Source organism: Lemur catta, chromosome 7 (genome assembly GCF_020740605.2).
Source record: "Lemur catta isolate mLemCat1 chromosome 7, mLemCat1.pri, whole genome shotgun sequence".
In the NCBI taxonomy this organism is placed as follows: Eukaryota; Metazoa; Chordata; class Mammalia; order Primates; family Lemuridae; genus Lemur; species Lemur catta.
Window position 1 is genome coordinate 97,529,805 of NC_059134.1, and position 21,287 is coordinate 97,551,091.

The 21,287-nt window shown below is 40.2% G+C and overlaps 2 protein-coding genes across 3 annotated transcripts in view; one reads left to right on the forward strand and one right to left on the reverse strand.

The window, feature by feature from the left end:
- GLYATL2 (glycine-N-acyltransferase like 2) overlaps nt 1-21,282 on the reverse strand; it is a 58,537-nt gene extending 37,255 nt beyond the window's left edge. Inside the window, exon 1 of the mRNA XM_045558136.1 lies at nt 21,227-21,282. The gene's annotated coding sequence lies outside the window, so the exon portion shown is untranslated. The remainder of the gene's footprint in view (nt 1-21,226) is intronic.
- Nucleotides 2,963-13,052, forward strand: FAM111A (FAM111 trypsin like peptidase A). 2 transcript variants are annotated; one of them, XM_045558134.1, is made up of 4 exons: nt 2,963-3,137; nt 3,306-3,428; nt 7,355-7,469; nt 10,276-13,052. In XM_045558134.1, exons 3-4 carry the CDS (start codon nt 7,392-7,394, stop codon nt 12,034-12,036), a joined length of 1,839 nt encoding a protein of 612 aa, XP_045414090.1. In that variant the 5' UTR covers nt 2,963-3,137; nt 3,306-3,428; nt 7,355-7,391; the 3' UTR covers nt 12,037-13,052. The 2 variants fall into 2 exon arrangements, with proteins under 2 accessions (XP_045414090.1, XP_045414089.1); XM_045558133.1 differs by having other exon boundaries at nt 3,306-3,390.
- Nucleotides 21,283-21,287: the final 5 nt, after the last annotated feature.

Consider the following 21,287-nt stretch of genomic DNA (forward strand, 5'->3'; position numbering starts at 1 on the left):
TTTTGATAGGGTTGTTTCATTTTTTCTTGCTGATTTTCCTGAGTTCTAAATAGTTCCCAGTTATCAGTCCTTTATCAGAGGATGTGTACCATGTGAAAATTTTTTCCCATTCTGTAGGTTGTCTGTTTGTTCTCGTGACAGTTTCTTTGGCTCTGCAGAAGCTTTTTAATTTAATCATGTCCCATTTATTTATTTTTGTTGTTGCTGTGATTGCCTTTGGGGTCTTCTTCATAAATTCTTTGCCTAGGCCAATGTCTATAAGAGGTTTTCCCACATTTTCTTCTAGAATTCTAATAGTTTCACACCTTACGTTTAAGTCTGTTATCCACCGTGATTTGATTTTTGTGAGAGGTGAAAGTGTGGGTCCTGTTTCAGTCTTCTACATGTGGCTATCCAGTTTAACCAGCACCATTTATTCAATAAGAATTCTTTTCCCCAGAGTATGTTTTTGTCTGCTTTGTCAAAGATTAGATGGCTATATGAGGATGGTTTTATATCTGGATTCTCAGTTCTGTTCTACTGATCTGTGTTCCTATTCTTGTGACAATATCAAGCTGTTTTAATAACCACAGCCTTGTAGTATAGTTTGAAGTCTGGTAAATTAATGGCTCCCATTTTGTTCTTATTGCCTAAAATTGCTTTTGCTAAACGGTGTCTTCTCTGGTTCCATACAAACCGTAAAATTATTTTTCCTATATCTGTGAAAAATGATGTTGGTAATTTAATAGGGATTGCATTGAATCTGTAGATCACTTTGGGTAGTATAGACATTTTAATAATGTTGATTCTTCCGATCCACGAGCATGGTATGGTTTTCCACCTGTTTACATACTCTGCGATTTCCTTCCTTAGTGTTTCATAGTTCTCCTTGTAGAGGTCTTTTACCTCCTTAGTTAAATATATTCCTAGTACTTTATTTCCTTTGTTGCTATCATCAAAATCATTTGAATAAGCTTTCTAATAAATCTTAATTTTGTGGATTCGGTCAGGCTCAGTGACTCATGCCTGTAATCCCAAAGCTTTGGGAGGCCTAAGAGGGAGGATCATTGGAAACCAGGAGTTTGAGAGTGCAGTAAGCTGTGATGACACCATTGCACTCTAGCCCGGGCAACAAAGAGAGCTTTATTCAAAAAAAAAAAAAACCCTGTAGCTTGGAAACAAATTTTATTGGTATGCTGAATTCTTAACATATATGTTTTAGAAAGTGTTGTTAGGCCTACTGTTTGCTTATATATGAAATGTAAAAGACACAAAAAGAAAAGAAAGAAGGAAGGAAGGAAAAGGGAGATAAACAAAAATGAAAAAGCCATAGAAAAGGCCTCGCATCTGCACAAACACATTCTCAGTCGATTAACCACTCGTCTTATTCTTTCATCACAGGTCTTACTCCATAGTACCTTTACATGCAGTGGCTTCAACACACCAGTGCTTGTTCCAAACAGGAAAATGTCGCTCTTCTTCATAGGTTTTTGAGATTCTTTTCTTAATTTCCAGGCAACATCTCAAAAGCACACCAAGTACTAACAAGTCAGCTCCCATGGCAGGTTGCTCTTCAGTGTCTGGAGTCCCCAGCATAGTTCTCCAAAACAGTGTCCTCAGTTGGTTGGGCAATTTCAACCCCGGGATTCCTCATCATCTCTTACTGTCATTGAGATGATTGCAGCTCCAGAATCCATACTGAAGAAAGAATCAGCCAAATTCTGATTCCGTGGTAATCACTGCACGCTACTCTCAGGGGTATAGAAACCTCTAAAGATTCCAGGAATGAGAGTGAGTGGTGAAGCTTTTATACAGTTTGTGGTTTTCTTGGTTGTTGTTGCCTTTTTTTTAGCTTAAGCAAGGTTTATTTCGGTCTGAGTGTGTTACACATTACACCTCCGTTCACAGCAGGGACTGTGTCTTGATAAAATTTTAGCCCCATAGTTCCAAGCACAATGTCTTGCGCATGGTAAACGTTAAGTAAATGTATCTTGAATTAAACCGTAGGTTCTGACATTGTCAGTAAACTCTGCATTTTTTGGTGGGGATTTCAGATACTCTTTCCCTCTTGCCCCACAGAGCCACCATAATTTATGAATTTTGACTATCTCACCACACCCTGTTGAATCTATGAATTCTGACTAACCACATCATGTCATGGGTATTTGCAGCCTCCTGAGTAAGAGACCTATTGCTGCTCTTGTTTGGAATTCAGATACTAGCTGAGATTATCCCTCCCAAATACAGAAGAGGGCAGATTCCAAAAGTGACTCCCATAGAAAAAGTCTCAGCATTCATACCTTTTTTTAAAAGGTTACTCTGTCCAAACTCCGGGAAACCCACAGAAGATGAAGCAGTAATTTTAGCTGCTCTGGGTGTATTGTATGTACGTTAAGGAGAGTTCCTCAAAATTCCCACATGTATCGTAGTTACCAACACATTTTGCCACCCTATCACCTTATATACATCATATAAATTTCATAAAAGTTGTCACCATTGTGACCATGATCTCCTCCAACACAGCATTGAATACTTGCACATGTGCTCAGAATGTAGGTCCTTAAAGAGCAGCCCACCTTGTAAGCCTTTTCCTATCTTCTTTGAACATGAGCTTTGAGATGCATAGTACTGGCGTCCCTGTCACCTTCATCAGGATTGTAAACGTCTGCACATATTGATGCACGTCTGGAGAAATCGATTTATAAGGGCGTTCACTCTGCCTGCATAGGTGGCTTCTTCCGGACTGTCATAGTGGGGGGAGGGGGCCTAATCCTCCTGCTGGGGATGCTGTTCCCTGGCAAGTGCCCAAATCGCCAAGCCCCCTCGTCCCCACTCAGCGCCACCTGTGCACTGGAGCAAGTGACAGGCTGCAGGCCCCAGCCAGCCACCTGCGCGCCTCCGCCCAGCAAAGCTCTCCAGGCGGAAACTGCCAAGTTCCCGCCCACGACATACAGGGCTGGTTCCCGCGCGCGGGTCACGGGCCGCCGCGGAGGCCCCGCCCGCGTCCTCCCTGCTGGTGGCACGCCGGCCTTTCCGATTCCCGCGCCCTCTCCCGTCCAGCTCAGCCCAGCCTCGCCGCTACGGGGACCCTTACCGTACATACGCAGGACTAGGGGAACCCCGTCTACAGAAGCTGGCAGCGGCCGCGGGGCAGGGAGGTAAGGGCAAAAGGAGGAGCTCCTAGGAAGGGAGGGTGCGCGCCGCCCTGGCTCGGCCTTTCCCGCTGCTGCACTTGGTGGCCGGACCGCGGGCAACCCGCCTCTACAACAGGCGAGTTGGTGTCTTAGGAGAAAAGAGAACCCAGGGTCTCTCTGTCCCTTGGCCAGAATCACCGTTCCGCAGGCGGCTTCAGTCTCCAAACTGCAAGGATTCCAGTGGCTGGCGGGAAAGGCTCCCCAGGGCAAGCATCAGGCAAGTGATGGCTTGGTTCGGGAGGGACTGTCCTATAGGTGAGTTACCCCTTGGATTCTGGGGTGACCTGGAGTTTTGGCAGGATGCATTGGCAGCAGCAGGCTGCACAGAAACGTCAGACTGCTGGGGAGAGAGTGGAACAAACCTGTACACCCAGTTGCTGTTGCTCTTGAAAAGGGGACTGAGTGTTGTCCCCGAAAAGGTTAAAAAAGAAAGAGAGAGCCAATGTAAAAGGAATGTTATTGTTTTCCATTACCTCAGTGAGCAGCAAACTTAGCTTTGTCTTATTAACAGGTTATTGCAATGGTATTTGGGGGAGCCAACATTTGACATTCTAGGAGGCCCCAGAAAGAAAACCCTCAACTCAGAATCAGTGTGTCCCACTGAGGTCCCTGCAGCCTTCTCCTCAGGGGCTCTCTGAGCTCAAAAGTGGGGAAAGAAGAGCTTGCTCGAACTCCACTTTCTTTTGTTGAGCTGCCCAAGCATTCAGTTTATTTTGTCCCTAGGAGTAAAGAAACTTTCTAGGAATCGTTTTGATTATCTGATCAGATTTTTAAAAGCTTTTATGCTTGGTGAAAATCTTCCTTATTACTAGCAGCAGTCAATTTCTCTCTGACCTTGTCATTTTTTGATGTACTTGTGCAAGAGAAAAAGTTCATAGGGAAGAGAACAGGGACCCGGAAGTCAGTTTCTCAAGCTGGCCCAGGGGACCAAGAAGTCGGAAGGTTTTGTTTCAGACTGGTGGGGCTGGTCTGAATAAACAAGTGTCACCTACTTGTGCTCTGGAGCTACCTGAGCCCTGGGACAGTCAGTCTCCTGGCATCCCCTGCTGTCCAAAGAGGCAAAGAAGTGAGAGTTGGCATTGGGGAGAGGGGGGTGGAATCTTCAGGCAGGAAGAAAGGCCTGGCGCATAATAAAATGAAAGGAGGTAAGCAACTGGCCTGCCAGACCACAGGTCCGAAAAGCAAAACAAACCCTTAGCCCCACTTCCCCCCTTTCCTGCTCAGTCCGGGTCCTGGCTAACATGGGCATGTTCTCCCTGGCCAGACTAGCTGTGTCTCCTGCAGAGCTCTGGAGTCCTTTGCTTCCTCCAGTAAGAGCCAGACCTGCATTGGGCCCTGAATTTGAGCCCAAGTGCTGGCGGTGGGCAAGGCACACATCCCCATTAGTGAGTACCCTGGTGCTCTGGTGCTAGGCGAGGTGGGTGCTATGCTGGAGCCTTCCTGGGCTGGAAGGGGAAGGAGCTCGGGTCCTGAGGCCAGGGCCTGCCAGCACTGCCCATCTGGAGGGCTACGAAGGCATGAGTTTTATTTCAGTGGCTGCTTCATGTGCTTGTGGGAACCAGGTGGTGAGCTTGGATGAGGTGGTGCTGGGCTTGGAGAAGGCTTAGGGTCAGCATTGATCCTTGACTCAGGAAAGCCTGAAAGAGAGAGAGAGGTAGGAGAGAAGAGGGAAGGAAGGAAGGAGGGAGGAAGGAACTGGGGTAGAGAGAAGGCGGGAAAGAGAGATTGAGAAAGACAGAAATTCCAAAGGGGAGCTTCCAGGTGGGCTGGAGATGGGACTCAGGACAGGCTGTACTGCTTTATCCCTTTACTGTAGGAAGTCAGGGTAAGTAGAACATTGACTTTCGACTATAAGACAGAGGTTGGAATAGCATAGCTAAGGGCATTTTATATTTTAATACAACATGGTTCAGTCTGGATACTGGAAACAATGTGGGAAGGGGAAAAATGTTGGGGGCTTTTCTTAACCTCTTGCCCCTTTCCATTGTGACTGCTCCAGTACAAGCCAGTGGCCTACAAAATGCATGTTTCTTTCTGCCCACTTTCATTTCCTTTTTTAGCCTGTGTCTGTTAGTCACTGCTGAAGTCTTCTCGCAAATGACATTAGATGAGACATCATGAATGACACAGGGAAGGGCCAAACTTTCTTAATTGTTGGGCACTTGTTGCCTTCGAGGATCTTACAGCACAGCCCAATTCTTCAATGATACTTTTTGTTTGTATTTTTGTTTTTCTAGGTTCTCTGCTGTTTATAAAGTATCCCTGTGGTTAGTGTGTTGATATTGATAAATATCACCAGCGTGATATTTACTGGGCAACCTATTACATACCAAGCACTGTTCTAAAGGCTCCACATGGATTACATTTTTCAGTCTTCACAAAAATGGAGGTTGATTCTAACACCACTCCTATTTAGGGTGAGAAAAATGAGGCAATGAGTCGTTAATTAATATGCCCAAGGTCATATAGCTAGTATGTGGTGACCTGATATTTGAACTCAGACGGTCTATAAATACTGACATTGATATAGCACTGTGATATTCATTATCTTATTTAGAATCATTGCCTCTTTTTACAAACAGGAACCTAAGGCTCGGAGGGTAAGGGATTTCCTTCATAGCTCATTACCAGTGAAGGAGACAGCCAGGGCTCCTGTTCCATAGTGCAATGGTTAGGAGAATGAACGTAGTCTATGGATAACTTCCACTTGACAAGAAATACAGGGGATAGAACATCAGTCAAACAACAATTCGTAGAAGCAACCCAGGAGGGTGAACATCCTCTAGAAACAACTTCTCTGTTCACTTCAACAAATCAGTTCTTTTTCTAGACTAAAAGAGCCTTAAAAGACATAATTCAAGGCAACTTGTGTCCCTCACTTGGATCTTGGTGTGAATAAATTAGTATTGTGATTATATAAGAAAAATCCTTAATTTTGAGAGATGGAAAGTGATAATTAGGGTTAAAACGTCATGATGACTTTAATTATAAAATAATGTAATCGAATAGAAAGATGATGTAGTTTGCAAAAAAATGACCAATAATTAACTATGTGATAGGCATCTGGAGGTTCATCATACTATTTTCTATTTATTTTATGTTAGAAAATGTTCATAATGAAAAGTCTCAAAAGTACACTCTCTGGAGCGTCATGACCTTAAGGAAAATGTTAACATCTCTGTTCAAGTTCTTTATCTTGTGAGACAATAATCTAATATCCAAATGGGACAATAATACCTATCTCACAGGGTTGTAAGAATTACATGAGGTAGTTCATGAAAAGCACTTAGAACAGGGCATAGTACAGCAGATGCCTACTCCATTCCCTCAGTGAATGTATCTTTATAAATGTGTCTATATTGAGGGCCTGCCACGTGCCAGACATTGTTTTAGAGGTTGAGGTGCTGAAGATAGATATGGCTGCTGCCCCCAGTGCTATTCGTCCTTCTACTGGTATTTATCTCTATTGGAGATTTTACTATTTTATTTAAATTGTTCATTCTCTCCTAAGGAGACATGAGAGGAAAGATAGAGGGAAAAATACCATCTAAACAAAAAACTTAATGCAGTCACTAAGGTTCCTCATTATAAACCTCAGGCAGACATTCCAGATTTCTTTTTGAAGTCTCATTCCAAATTTATTTCGTCATCATGGTCCTGTCCAGTTCTTTTCCCACCCATTTCCCTGTCATTTTACCATCCCTTGCCATCTCCATCTTCACTGCAGACCGGAATTTAACATCAATGTAAATAGAACAGCTTTTTGAACTCTCCAGCTGCAAACTCTTCCATAGGGTATTAATACTTGCATGTGAATTCTAGCTCTGCCATGGAGCTCTGACCTTGGGCAGATTACCTGCCTTCTCTAACCTATACTTTTCCTGTCTTCAGAAAGCACGTATACCTACTTTCCATAGAAACTGTGGGGATTGGCAATTAGAGATAATTTCTGTAAAGTGCTTAGTATAGTGTCTGACAAGTAGTGTAAAAGAGAGCTTTTATTGTTGGGGTGATTATCCTTGGTGAATAAACTATCTACTTGCTAAGTTAACATCTCCAGAGAGAGTGAGGCTGGAGCTCAAGGGAAAAGGTGGGACATGAGACTCCAGTTGATCTTTTCTTCTGCACAGTTAATGATAGCTATGAAGAAACTGCTATAACTTGAACCTTTTTGAAATTAGTGTCTCAGCTGAACCATCTGTTCATCTTCAAGTCATCATGAGCAGTAAGAAGCGCAGATCAGAGATCCGGTTTGATGCAAAGCGTAATAAGAAAATCGACCACTATTTTTCTCAGGTATGTCTGTAAATTCTATTTATGGAATACAGTCGTCCCTCAGTGTTTATGGGGGATTGGTTCCAGGACCCCCCTTGGATACCAAAATCCATGGATACTCAAAGTCCTTTATGTTTAATATAAAATGGCTTAGTATTTGTGTATAACCTATGCACATTCTTTTGTAGACTTTAGATCACCTCTAGATTAATTAAACTACCTAATACCAGGTAAACTGCTATATAAACAGTTGTTATACTACTATTTTATTTATGGAATAATGACAAGAAACAGAAGTTCTATATATGCTTAGTATAGACACAATCATCCATTTTTTTCCCAAATATTTTTGATCTGCCGTTGGTTAAATCTACAGAGGGGAAACCCACAGGTACAGGGGGTTGTTCGTATACTGATATTAGCCTTAACTATCCTTTTACAATTCTTTCTGCCAACAAATTACCTCATTGTGTGTTGGGAATATTGAATAAGTTAAAATCTTTCTTATCTATTTTATCTTTTCTATTTTGGAGGGTGGCTGCAAGGAAGGGAGTTGTAATACAAATCTCAGCCATGTCAAGGAGTCCTTTAATGAAAAGCTATTGTGATATTTCTAGAATAACAATAAAAATCAAATACAATATATTACACTAAACTATGAAATAAAAACAAAATTAAAGGTGTTTCATAGCATGAAAATACATACCATTCCAAATGTGGCTAATCTATTCAATCATGATAATAACCTACATTTGAATAGTACTTTACCCTTTATAAAATAATTTTTATATATTTATTCTTACCATAACCTTGTTAGGCAGTCAGGAAAGATTTTGCCATCCTCAATTTGTTTATGAGGAGGAGAGAAGAGAAATGAATTGTTGCTTAAAGCAGGAGTAAAGTGAAGACTTGGACGTATGTTCACTGACATGTAGTCAGGGATTTTTCTGTTGATTGAGCTCTGTATCATACCAAATCATAGTATTTTCTTCTGAGCCTAAAATTCTCCTTTAACTTATCAAGAATAATGGTAAGCATTTGAGAATGCAATTTAAAATTCTTCACCTTGTTTCTTTTTTTTATTCTTTGAGACAGGGTCTCACTCTGTTGCCCAGGCTAGAGTGCGGTGGTGTCATCGTACTCACTGCAACCTCAGACTCCTGGGCTCAAGTGATCCTCCTGCTTCAGCCTTCCGAGTAGCTGGGACTAGAAGCACACACCACACCACCATTCCTGGCTAATTTTTTTTTCTATTTTTTGTGGAGAGGGGTCTCACTCTTGCTCAGGCTGGTCTCAAACTCCTGGCCTCAAGCGATCCTCCCACCTTGGCCTCCTGAAATGCTAGGACAAGCATGTGCTACCATACCTGGCCTTTCATCTTGTTTTATTTGTCCTGGTTTAGAAAACTAGAACATCCAAGTATCTAGAATATCCAAGGGAAGCCTAGATCTGTTTTTCTCTGTCTTGCTCCATGACAGAGTGAACAAATAACTACATATTATCCCTTTTCCCCTTTCAAAAGTGTCCATATCTACCCAAGAGTCATTTTATTAAGCTGGGGGTCTATTATAGTGCTCAAATAGGGGGCATGACGAGGGAGTTTCTGGCAGCATTAGACTGAAAGGATGTTCTTTAAGATTTTGTATATATGCCTAGAGTAAATTTATATTATCTTAGCTTTTTTTGTTTATTTGTTTTTTTGATCCAGAATATTAGTATTATTACAAAGAAGAAAAACAAAATTAACTTATCACATGCCAATCATTGTGCTAAGCATTGTCACACAATGAAGTTACACTTAATCTTTATAACATTCTTGGCATTGTTATTCTCATTACCAGTAAGGGGCATTGCTGGCATATGAACCCATATCTGTTTATACCCATGCTATGATAATATGACTTGGGACAAATGTATCTTTTAGACGTATGAATCATATGCCCTTAATTTTTCATTCAGTTTCTGCTATTTGATAAATCCTCCTTATTTAATTCCTCCCCCCAACCCCTAGTTCTTAAGATAATGCCCTATAAAAATGGGACTCATGGATACAACATTTACAAAATATAATATATTCAGAAGTCTAATGGAAAAAAGATTGGACTAGGATTTGGAATTCTGATACTCACTTCCTTTTTTGGTTATTATGTGGCCCTAAAAAGGGCACTTACAAGAAAAACTGGAAAAACTCTTTCCACCAAAAAGACTCCATCAGATAAGCCGTATTTGTTCCCCTCATTTTATAGAATTTTGGGATTAATGTAACAGAGGAAATTGAGCTCTTTCTATGATATATGCTGGGTGACTCAAAGTATTTATTATTAGAAAACAACATTTTTATGACTAAATGATTAGTTAAATAATGATGGGGTTTTTAAAAAATATTTAATGCCTGATAAATCATGGTAACTCATTCTTGCTGAATTCAGTGTTTTAACAACAAATTTTTTGGTATGATCCATCATTCTCCTCAGAAAATATAAAAATTATATACCTGAAAATAGTAAACAAGACCTGAAATGACACTATTTCAGATAGAGATGGCAGAGTCAAGAATCTCTGTTTTTGATGCATCTGGGAAAAAAATTGTGTTTCTTCCCTCATATTTCTCAGAAAAATTTGCCAGTGTGTGATATCAAGAGCTTATTCGACTGATGTGACAGGTAGCTCAGCTTTTATTTTGGATCCCAAGTCAAACACTGATTTAATTCTAATCACTTGATCAGTTCTGAGTTTCCCAGAGAAACTTTGTGAATTCCATACTAAAAAGAGAAACAAAAGACTAGGGTTGCATTTAAAGTTTTAAAATATCTAACATTGCTTTTAGGTCCCAAAAGAACAACAGAATAATTCCAGTACTTCTCCAGTGAAGATAAAATCTAAAGGAGGTCCAAGAGATATAACTAACACCAAGGCTCAAAGATTCCATTCACCTAAGAAAAATCCAGAAGACCAGACTATGCCCCCAAATAAGATGATTAATGTTACTTTGGATATAAACCAGAGGAAAAACAAACAAATGAAATATACGCTCATAAGGAGTGAGAAGGATCGCTTATATATGGCTCTCAACACTCTTGAGGCTGTCAGAGAAGAAATAGAAACACACCAAGGCAAAGAAATGCTGGTGTGTGGCAAAGAAGGAATTGAAGGGTTCATCAACCTTGGAATGCCCCTCAGTTGTTTTCCTGAAAGCTGCCATGTGGTAATTACATTTGCCCAAAGTAAAAATAAACAGAAAGAAAGTAACAAACTCTTTGGCCGGCATGAGGAGGTATCATCTCCTGAGTGTGTCAAATTTTACATTCATGCAATTGGAGCTGGAAAGTACAAGAAAAGGATCGTTAAATGCGGGCAACTTCACAAAGAAGGGTACAAACTCTGCGTCTATGCTTTCAAAGGAGAGACCATCAAGGATGCTCTGTGCAAAGACGGCAGATTTCTTTCCTGTTTGGAGAAGGATGATTGGAAACTCATTGAAAAGCTGGACACCATTGTAGAAAACACCCAGCCAGTTGATGAATTAGAGGGCAAGCTCTTTCAGGTTGAGGTTGTAAAAAGAATGAGCCCCGGGGCAGCAGTTGCTGAGAATTCTGAGTCGCAACGAAGAAACACCTGTGTGTTGAGAGAACACATTGTGGACCAGTACCCCAGTTTGAAAAAAGAAAGTGAAAAAATCAGAGAAAATTTCAAGGAAAAAATGAAAAAAAGAAAGGGGAAAACATCGTTATTTCAATTGCACAAAACAAGTTTTGGGAAAGTAACAAAAAACTCTACTCCGATTAAAATACTAAAACTTCTTTCACATCTCAGTGATTCAGTTGGCTACATATTCTGGGACAACAATGGAATTACGGGTTCTGCCACTTGCTTTGTTTTTAAAGGCTTGTTCATTTTAACTTGTCGGCATGTAATAAATCACATTGTGGGAGAAGGAATAGAGCCAGGTAAATGGGCAGCCATAATTGGTCAATGTGTCAGGGTGACATTTGGTTATGAAGATGCCCCAGAGAAAGAAGAGAATTGCTTTTTCATTGAACCTTGGTTTGAGATATCTGATGCAATGCTTGACTATGCTGTCCTGAAGCTGAAGGAAAATGGACAAGAAGTACCTGTAGGACTACATCATGGAGTCACTCCTGTACCCCTTAGTGGGTTGATACATATTGTTGGCCATCCATATGGAGATAAAAAGTCTCATGATGCTTGTGCTGTAATCTCTCAGGATCAGCGAGAAAAGAAATGTCAGGAACGTGTTCAGGCTAGAAAAGCAGAGGGTGCGCAGTATGTCCATATGTACACTCCGAGAAGTTTTGAGAAAATAGTTCACAACCCTGATGTGATTACCTATGACACCTCTTTTTACTTTGGGGCTTCTGGATCCCCAGTGTTTGATTCAAAAGGTTCATTGGTGGCCATGCACACTGCTGGCTTTGCTTATACCCACAAAAATGGTATTAATAGTGTCATTGAGTTTGGCTCTCTTATGGCATCCATCCTCCTTGATATTAAGCAAAGACATAAACCATGGTATGAAGAAGTATTTATGAGCCAGATGGATGTCGAAATGATGAGTGATGAGGATTGAGGACTTGTGAGAATTAGGTCTCTTTATTAGCTTTAAGGGAATTGACTGTGGAGTTGTTATTCCACAGCGATTGATAATAAGTTTTCTAAATTCAAAATGGTCAATTTCAAAAATAATAATAATGAATATTATTGATCATTCCCTATATACTGGGCATTTTTCTAAGCACATTTAGAAATTATTCCTAACAACGCAATGAGGTGGACTATGACCCCTATTTTAAAGTCAAGTAATGTGGAGAATGATAGGATTCAGTAATAGTCGGTTTTGTGACACTAAAAGTCATGTAACCATCGATTTTTTTTCTTCCATATCATTCCCTAAATTCATTTGCTACAGGGAAGGAGCCAAAACTTGTTCATCTCATTATCCCCAATATCTGACATAGGGAAAGGAAGTGCTTAGAAAAATGTGTGGTGCAATCAAACTTGGAACTATAGTTATTGTTAACTTAGGAGATAAATGCTTGATTAGAAATGATCTCAAACAAAATATTTTAGAATTCCCAAAATCTTCATACTACTAAAACTGTCATAATGTATGTGTCCTGAAATTCGCTGTTTTTATAGGTTATTAGGGCAAGAGGGATATTTCAAACATCATGTTATTTGACTCCTTGACCTCCTAAATGAGTTTTTTATTTGTATATATTAAGGTTTACTCTTTGTGCTGCAGACTTCTACTTTCATCACCCTAAAATCTATGCTTCACCTGCTTAACCCCTCCCTGAATCCCCAAACCCTGGAAATCACTGATCCTTATAGCTTTGCCTCTTCCAGAACATTGTATAATTAGAGTCTTATCATCTGTAACCTTTTCAGACTGGCTTCTCTCACTTAGAAATATGTAATTAAAGTTTCTCTGTGTGTTTTTGTGACTTGATAGCTCATTTCTTTTTATTGCCAAATAATAATCCATTCTATGGATATACCACAACGTGTTTATTCATTCACCTTTTGAGAGATATCTCAGTTGCTTTCAGTTGACGATTATGAATAAAGTGGCTATAAACATTAGTGTACAGGTTTTTGTATGAACATAAATTTTCAACTCCATTGGGTAAATATCTAAGAGCACAAGTGATGGGTTTATAGTAAGATTATGTTTAGCTTTGTAAGAATCTGCCAAACTGCCTTCCAAAGTGACTATACCATTTTGCATTCCCACCAGCAATGAAGGACTGTTCTTATTTCCACATCCTCATCAGCATTTGGCATGGTTTGGTTTTGTGGGTCTTAGGCATACTGGTAGTGTTGGAATGCCAGGGATTCTTCAGGAAAAGATGGGATTTATTAATGAAATTGGGGCTGTCTTGGATGATCTAGGATATGTATACATATTATAGTATCAGCCCAGATTTAGTCAGGAAGACAGCCACTACAAATGTTACAGAAATAAGGTATTTAATTAAGAATTAGGGGTTAAATAAGAACGAGAGGAGCAAAGGAGCTGTAAGATTGCAACTAGAGGGTGGATGTCAGTGTAAAGCATTGAAAGGAGGAGAGAAGTTGCTAATTGATGTGGGGCAGTCTGAGAAGATGCCATGCCTTGTCACCACGGTGATACTAAAGCTGTAATTTACAGAGACATTGCAAAGTTCCTAGGTCAGATATAATCTACAAGTGGGACCTTGTAGAGATATTAGAAAGTCCTGTCTGACTGCCATGATCTTCCAGGAAACAATGACTACCACTTTATTTCCACTTTCCAAGTTTCTTATGCATATTTCTCACTGGCAAATGCTAATCCAGAACATACAGGGGTTCTGGGAATAAACAATCCTCATCTTTATAAGGAAGTGATAGTGCTACTAAATTGACAACAGGTGACTAGCCTACACCCACATAAATACATGCATACATACATGCGCACACACATACAGTAAGTCCTCAACGTTGTCGATACGTTCTTGGAAACCATGACTTTAAGTGAAACAATGTACTGTACAAAACCAATTTTACCATAAGGTAATTGATACAAACAAGAGTTAAGTTCCTTGAGCATACAGTATGTCATTTCACGTAAAGTCACGGTTTCCCAGAGCCTAATGATGACATTAAGTGAGGACATGCTATAATCATAAATTATCATTTTTTTAGCTTGTCATACATCCTACAACTTTTAACTGATTACTCACGTCAAGTCACCTGTGTATCCACTGTTTCCTGCAAATAAATTATGCTATAAACAAATCTTATCCCCAGGTGTTTTCATTCAGCTGAAATATTCTGCCATATTTAATGTCTGATGCCATCCTAGAGAAGTATTGAGTAAAAAAATCAAAGGAAAATTAGGCATATAGCCCCACTTCTTTTCTGTCTTTGATTATTTCTCACATGGGAATTCCATGTGAGCTTACAAAAGCTTCAAACACAGCTTTTCTCTCATTTCTCATTTCTACCATCGTTTCTTTTCCAAAACATTCATTTCCTTACTTTATCGCTTTCTGTTTTTCACACTAAAACACAAACTCTTCATTTCTGTCACACTCCACTCCCCATTATACACTTTAAAGAAGACAGCCAGAAAGAACTCTCTGCATATAACTGAATTGCTGCCCAAATCACTGGTACCTGGGAAAAGACTGGGAAATAAGTCATGAAATAGAGTTTACTGTTCTTTCTCCTAACTAAGCTGGTTCATCAGACCCAGACACTACTGTGTCCATTCCTGCATCTAAAGTACATCTACCTTGGACCACTTAAGAAGCATTGCAAGCATTTCAGAATGTAACAAATACCTTTCTCTGATTTTCTCTTGTCCTAGATCTGAAGACAAGGTATCTAGAAAATCCAACTTAGGCCTGGATTTATCACTACCCACTCTTCTAGTCCCCATTTATAGAGTTAATCCACTATCACATGCTACTCCAGATCTCTCTTTGAAATGGGATAATAGTCTGAAGGGGATTGTAGTGGGTTGAACTGTGTCCCCCTCCCCAAAGGTATGTCCAAGTCCTAACCCTGTATACCTCTGAATGTGACCTTATTTGGACAAAGGGGCTTTGCAGATGTAATCAAATTAAGGTTCTAGAAATGACATTATTTTGAATTAACAAGTGTCCTTATAAGGAAAGGAGAAACACAGAGGAGAGACCAGAAGGGAAGGTCTTGTGAAGATGGAGGCAGAGATTGGAGTGAAACATCTATTAAGCACAGGAATGCCAGGGATTGCTGGCAGCCCCCAGGAGATAGCAGAGAGACACGGAACAGTTTCTCCCTCAAAGAGAGGAATCAACCCTGCTGACATCTTGATTTCAGACTTCTGGCCCCCAGAACTGTGCCATAAGGGAATAGAGTTCTGTTTTTTTAAGCCACCAAGTTTGTGGTAATTTGTTAAAAACTTGGTGGCTTAAAATAATTTATTCTCTCACAGTCTTGAGGGGACATAAATCCTAAAATCAAGGTGTCAGCAAGACTGTGCTTCCTCCAGAAGTTCTAGGAGTGAATCTGTTCCTTGCCTCTTCTGGTATCTTGTGTCTGCCTGCATTCCTTGGCTTGTGGCCACATCATTCCAATCTCTGCCTCCAGGATCACATTGCCTCCTTCCTCTTCTGCCTGTGTCAAATCTCTCTCTACCCCTTTCATAAGGACATTTAGGGCCCACCCAGATAATCCAGCATCATCCCCCATTCTCAAGATCCTTAACTTAATCACACCTGCAAAGTCTTTGCCATATAAGGTAGCATTCATAGGTTCTGAGGATTTGGACATAGACATACCTTTGGGGCCATTGTTCAGCTTACCACATGTACCATGGGGAAGATGACTTGGAAAAATTCAGCTTCAAGAATCAGAGGTCAGGCAACATAGTGAGATCCTGTCTCTACAAAACATTTTTTTTAAAGAGTAGCCAGTGTGATGGTGCACACCTGTAGTCCCAGCTACTTGGGAGGCTGAGGCAGGAGGATTGCTTGAGCCCAGGAGTTCGAGGCTATAGTGAGCTATGATCATGCCACTGTATTTTCTAGCCTGGGTGACAGAGTGAGACCCTGTTGTAATCAGCTCCATGAACAAACACAGAATAACACCGCTCCATATATGTTTTCCTTGTAGCTTCCTTATGCTTTGCATTCCCAGGCCTCTGGTACTCAATGACTAGAACATTATAATCTTTCTGTTTAACTGAGCTTTTACCATTTCAGTTGTCTCCCAGAAACAGCAGACTCTTCACAGGATAATAATGCCAAGACCCACCATCTATCACTAATTCTATAACTTCTGAATTAGACCTCCTGCACACCAAGACTCACCATCAATCTGTAACCTGTGACTTCTGAATAAGACCTGAATAAAATGTGTTGCTTTCAACACAACCTGCCCCAACACACATAGCCACCTTCTTATCTGTTAGATAATCCCGATGTGACTTTGAAGACAGTGTCCACTTTGTATCCCATCACCTTGTTGCCTATGGGCCCTCATTCCCCAGTCCATAATTGCACTCAAATTATTGACCAAGTATATTCTAGTTGCCTGAATTTGACTGATCAACTCTTGCCAGACCTAGCAAGGAGCTCTTTAGAAATGGAAGTAGTTTTATGGAACAAGGACAGTGCAAAGCTGGGCATGCTGTGGTTACCAGCCAACAGGTAACTGAGGCACAAGCCCTACCCCCTGGAACTTCTGGCCAGAAGGTGGAATTGATTGCACTGACTACAGCCCTATATCATGAGATAAATGAGCATATCAGTATTTATACTCATTCCAAGTATGCTTTTATGGTGGTACATGCTTATGGAGCTATTGGCAATTTTAGGAAACTGGCGCAGTGTTTAGTAACTGAGTCATTGTGTACAGAGAGTGGAGTAATAGTGTATCCTAGTCAACATTGGCCGTCGTCTCCCCCTTTAATACATGTATAGGCCCAAGGCTCTCCTTCTTGTTGATATACGAAAACATATCCCTCTGGGGCACAAGTTACAAAGTCACATGACTGATAAGTTTGCTAGGGTATTTCTTCTGACCAAGGGTCTGTGGTGGCCAAGTCACAGCCAACTAGGGGAGAGCCATCCCAGAAGTCTGGGTAGAGTCTAATATTCTGGTTATGGGAGTTTCAGCTGGATCCCCATATACTCTGTTTACCATCACTCTAATTCTGAGGATTTATAGAGACTAGATATGCCCATTAGGAAGCCAAGAAGACACAAGGAGGTTTTTGAGTCCCAGCCATTCACCAAGGGATAACACTTTGTCCCAAGTTGTTAGTCTCTTGACATATTTTGGAAAGAGTCTTCTTCAAAGTTTTATTCATCCATTTAGTTTTTTAGGGTCTCCATGATAAATTCAATTCCTAGAATTTATGATATTTCTTGAGTAACTTTGGCAACAAAAGCTGCTCTCTTATCACTTTGGAGAGTTAAAAGAAGTCCAAACTTAGGAACAATTTCCTTTAAAAAGGCTTTAGTGACCTCCGAAGATTTCTCAGTCCTGATTGGGTAAGATTCAACCCATCTTGAAAAAGTGTCAACAAAGGCCAGCAGATATTGAAAATTTGATGACTCATGACATCATGGTAAAGTCTACCTACCAGCCTTCCCCCAGGAAAGCCCCTCTCCATTGAGTTCTTTCCTTTAGGGGGCCTGTGAGCCCCCTGAAGTCTTTGGGTTATTTTTCAAGCACATGAGACAGCTTTGGGCTACTGTCTAAATGGTTCTCTGTATGTTAGGCCCAGCCACATGAGGCTATATTTATTGTAAGGCTGGCATCTCATCCAAAATGGATACCTTGGTGAATCTGCTCAAGCACTTGTCTGATGAGAGCGTCAGGAAAGACTTTTCCTTCTGTGTTTATATGTCAGTTTTGATCATTATACTTTGAAAACCTCCATTCTTTAGCTCTTTTTAAATCCTTTTTGGTACAGATTATTTGAAATAGGATTGTCTTGGAAGATCTAAGAAATGTATATACATATATAATGACTATTGACATAAAATTATAAATTATTATTTCCAAGTGGTTTGTTATGAACTATAAATTATCATGGCTTATTAAAATACATATATTTTACAACTATAATTGATCACTAATGTCAAGTCATATATATACATGTATATATAGAAGGAGAGAGAGCACACTTCAAAATGTTTATGGAAAAATTGAATTAAAAGATAAAAACAAAAAATATAAACTTGATTTCTCAACATAAGCATCATCAAGTTCAAGACACTTTTGAAAGAGATGATATCAGCCATTTAGTCCATTACTAAAGAACTGAGGGTCCTGGGAATTTAACCATGTCAATGCAGTCTTTCTTACGTTATTAACTATAGAAAAATGGGGACTGTTTAAAGATTTTTCTTTAAGATTAAGAAAGAAAGAAACAAACAAAAAAACCAAAAATGAAGGCAGAAGTAGCCAAATCAGGACTGTGAGGTGCATGCTTAATAATTTCCCATCAAAACTCTTGCAAAATTGCCCTTGTTTGATAAAAGGAATAAGGAGGAACATTATCATGGTAGACAAGGATTCTTTGGTGAAGCTTTCCCTGGAGTTTCTCTGCTAAAGCTTTAACTAACTTTCTCAAAACACTACCATTCTTTGGCCCTCCAGAAAGTCAACAAGCAAAATGCCTTGAACATCCAAAACAACTGTTGCCACGACCTTTGCTCTTGACTGGTCTGCTTTTGCTCTGACTGGGCCCTTTCCACCTATTAGTAAGCATTGCTTTGATTGTGCTTTGTCTTCAGGACCATACTGGTAAAGCCATATTTTGTCTCCTGTTGCAATTCTTTGAAGAAATCCTTCAGGATCTTTATCCCACTTGTTTTAACACTTCCATCAAAAGCTCTGCTTTTGTCTACAGCTGATCTGAGTGCAATAATGTTTGTGACCCATCGAGTGGAAACTTTGCTCAACTTTAAGTTTTCATTCAGAATTGTGTAAGTTGAACCAATTGAGATGTCTATGGTGTTGGCTGTTTGTGCTGTTAATTGTTGGTCTTCCTCAGTTAGGGCACCAACAAAATGATTTTTTTCCTCGCCAACTGCTGTGGATGGTCTGCCACTGAGGCATAGGCTTCATCTTCAACATTGTCTCTTCCCTCCTTAAAATATATTATCCCTTTGTAAACTGTTGATTTCTCTGAGGTATTGTCTTCATAATGGTTTTTGTAAAGTACCAATGATTTCACCATTCTTCCCGTCATGTTTCACCATAAATTTATTGTTTGTTTTTGCTCCTATTGTAGCAGAATTCACATTGCTCTGATAGGGGCTCTTTTCAAACTAATATCTTATCCTTCTTACTGCCTCTAACTAGATCCTATTCAGACATGTTATAACAAGTTAGTATGAATTTGTTTTGGTACAAAAAAATTTTTAAATACATGCATAGTTTTTTCATAATGTGTATTTTCCATGACTTTTTGAAGATCCCGTGTGTGTGTGTGTGTGCGTGTGTGTGTGTTCACTTCCTCTTACAAATGAATCAGACTATATATAAACCTTCTCATGTGTCATCAGTTATTTTTATTCTGCTGTAACACTTTGTCATGTTTAACATGGCAGATACAAGAAGGCCAGATACAAAATCAGTCTGGTCATAGGTAGGAGTCAGTTTCCTCCTGCTTTCTGCTCATCTTTCAAACAGCCTGCCTAGTATTTGTTAATAGCCCTCTTACCTGGTTTAGGCTTTTTCCTACCTGGGAATTCCTGGCTTAGCTGGTCAGGTGCTGTTTTATTCCTGGTACTTTCAGCATCTCCTAGAATCATCACTGTTCACTTTTGGATCCATGTCTATCTAGACCACAAGAAAGTTTCCTGAGTCTTCATACTCTTAGTCTCATAATGGGAAGTAAAAGTAGTTCAATAAAATTTAAAATTATCTTTTCTTCCATGCTACTTTTGTTTCTCTTTCAGAGCATTCTATCCTCATCTTTTCTCTTCCCTTCTTTCCCTTTGAGACATTTTTACCTGCCTCCTACTGCACCACCTCCATGTCATATAACACATATTATGTAACGGCCATCTTTTTTTGAGCCAGCCCGAATAAGTTTTGAATACTGGTTTCTCCTCTGACAAGATATGTAACCTGGGGCAAGTTGTTTAAATTCCCAAAGTCTTGTAATTTTTGTAAAATGGGAATAATAATGGCTCTTGGTAGGATTAATTGAGGTGTCCTTAACTCCTTTTCTTTTTGTTCTTCAAACTCTGAAATTTGATGTTTTAATAAATAATGTTGATTGAGTTGGGTTGGGAGTAGTCCCCCCCCAATTAAGAGAGAGGGTGACTAGAGATTTGAGAGGTTAAACTGTGCAAGGAGACCAGAAAGAACAAAGCTCAGAGGTCCCTTGAGCTGGGGCTTTTAGAGACCTGAAGAAGAGACAGCTGATGCTTTTTCCTTTGCTTCTTATTTAGAACTTTGTTGGGAAGGAGGTAAAGATAGACAGTTGGAAAATTCTAATGATGAGAGAAAAGACAACCAAAAGGGGAAGAAAATCTTCTAAAACATAAAAAGATAGTATGATTTACGAAAAAAAAATGATTATTTCAAAAAGATTCACAATCCTACTCTCTAAATCTTGATAGAATTAATTCATTGTTTTATGTTGCAGCCTCAGAGAAACAAAATTTGTGTTCTCTGACAAGATTAATGCATAAGTCTGATTACAACCTTCCCTTTTAGTCAGAACTCACCCATTTTAAGTTATTTTCTACATTAACTATTGATGACCAAAATAATCAAGTCTAGCTTTTGTCTGTCTTAGTGTCTCATAATTTGGGTCATAAGAAACGCTACAGAATAAATCAATTTAGTATGTATCTTCTTGACTCTAGTAATCTCGAATCAGGCCAGAAAACCACATTGCTCTCTACATAGATAAATCTATCTTTCGACCAATTGCTGCCTCCCTTTGGACTGGGTCTCCTTAGCAGAGGTTGAAGCCGAGCCGTGTGTGGCCCGTGGCCGGCATGCGACACTTCGGCCAGCAGGGGGCGCGCAAGCCCCGGGGCACTCTCCCGAGGAGCCAGGGGGCGTGGCTTCTGCATCCTTGACGGACAGCTAAGGATGCTGGCGAGAATGAGGTAATACGAGCCCGAGCTAGTAGGGCGTGAGGGTGCGCGCGCGCGCGCGTGTGTGTGTGTGTGCGGGTGTGAGTGTGCCAGTGCGTGCGCAGGCCCCGAGACACTGCGTGTTTCCAGCTCGCGCTGCGGACACCGATCATGCTGCATTAAAAAAAAGATACTTACATTCTGGGAAGGAGGCTGCAAAGTTGCTGCCGGGCGACAGCCGCGGTCCCGGGGCCGCGTC

Excerpts from the sequence above, each read along its gene's own strand:
- FAM111A (XM_045558134.1), top strand. The coding sequence starts at position 7,392 with ATGAGCAGTAAGAAGCGCAGATCAGAGATCCGGTTTGATGCAAAGCGT. Across the intron at positions 7,470-10,275 it reads TCGACCACTATTTTTCTCAG|GTCCCAAAAGAACAACAGAA; the intron begins GTATGTCTGTAA and ends CATTGCTTTTAG.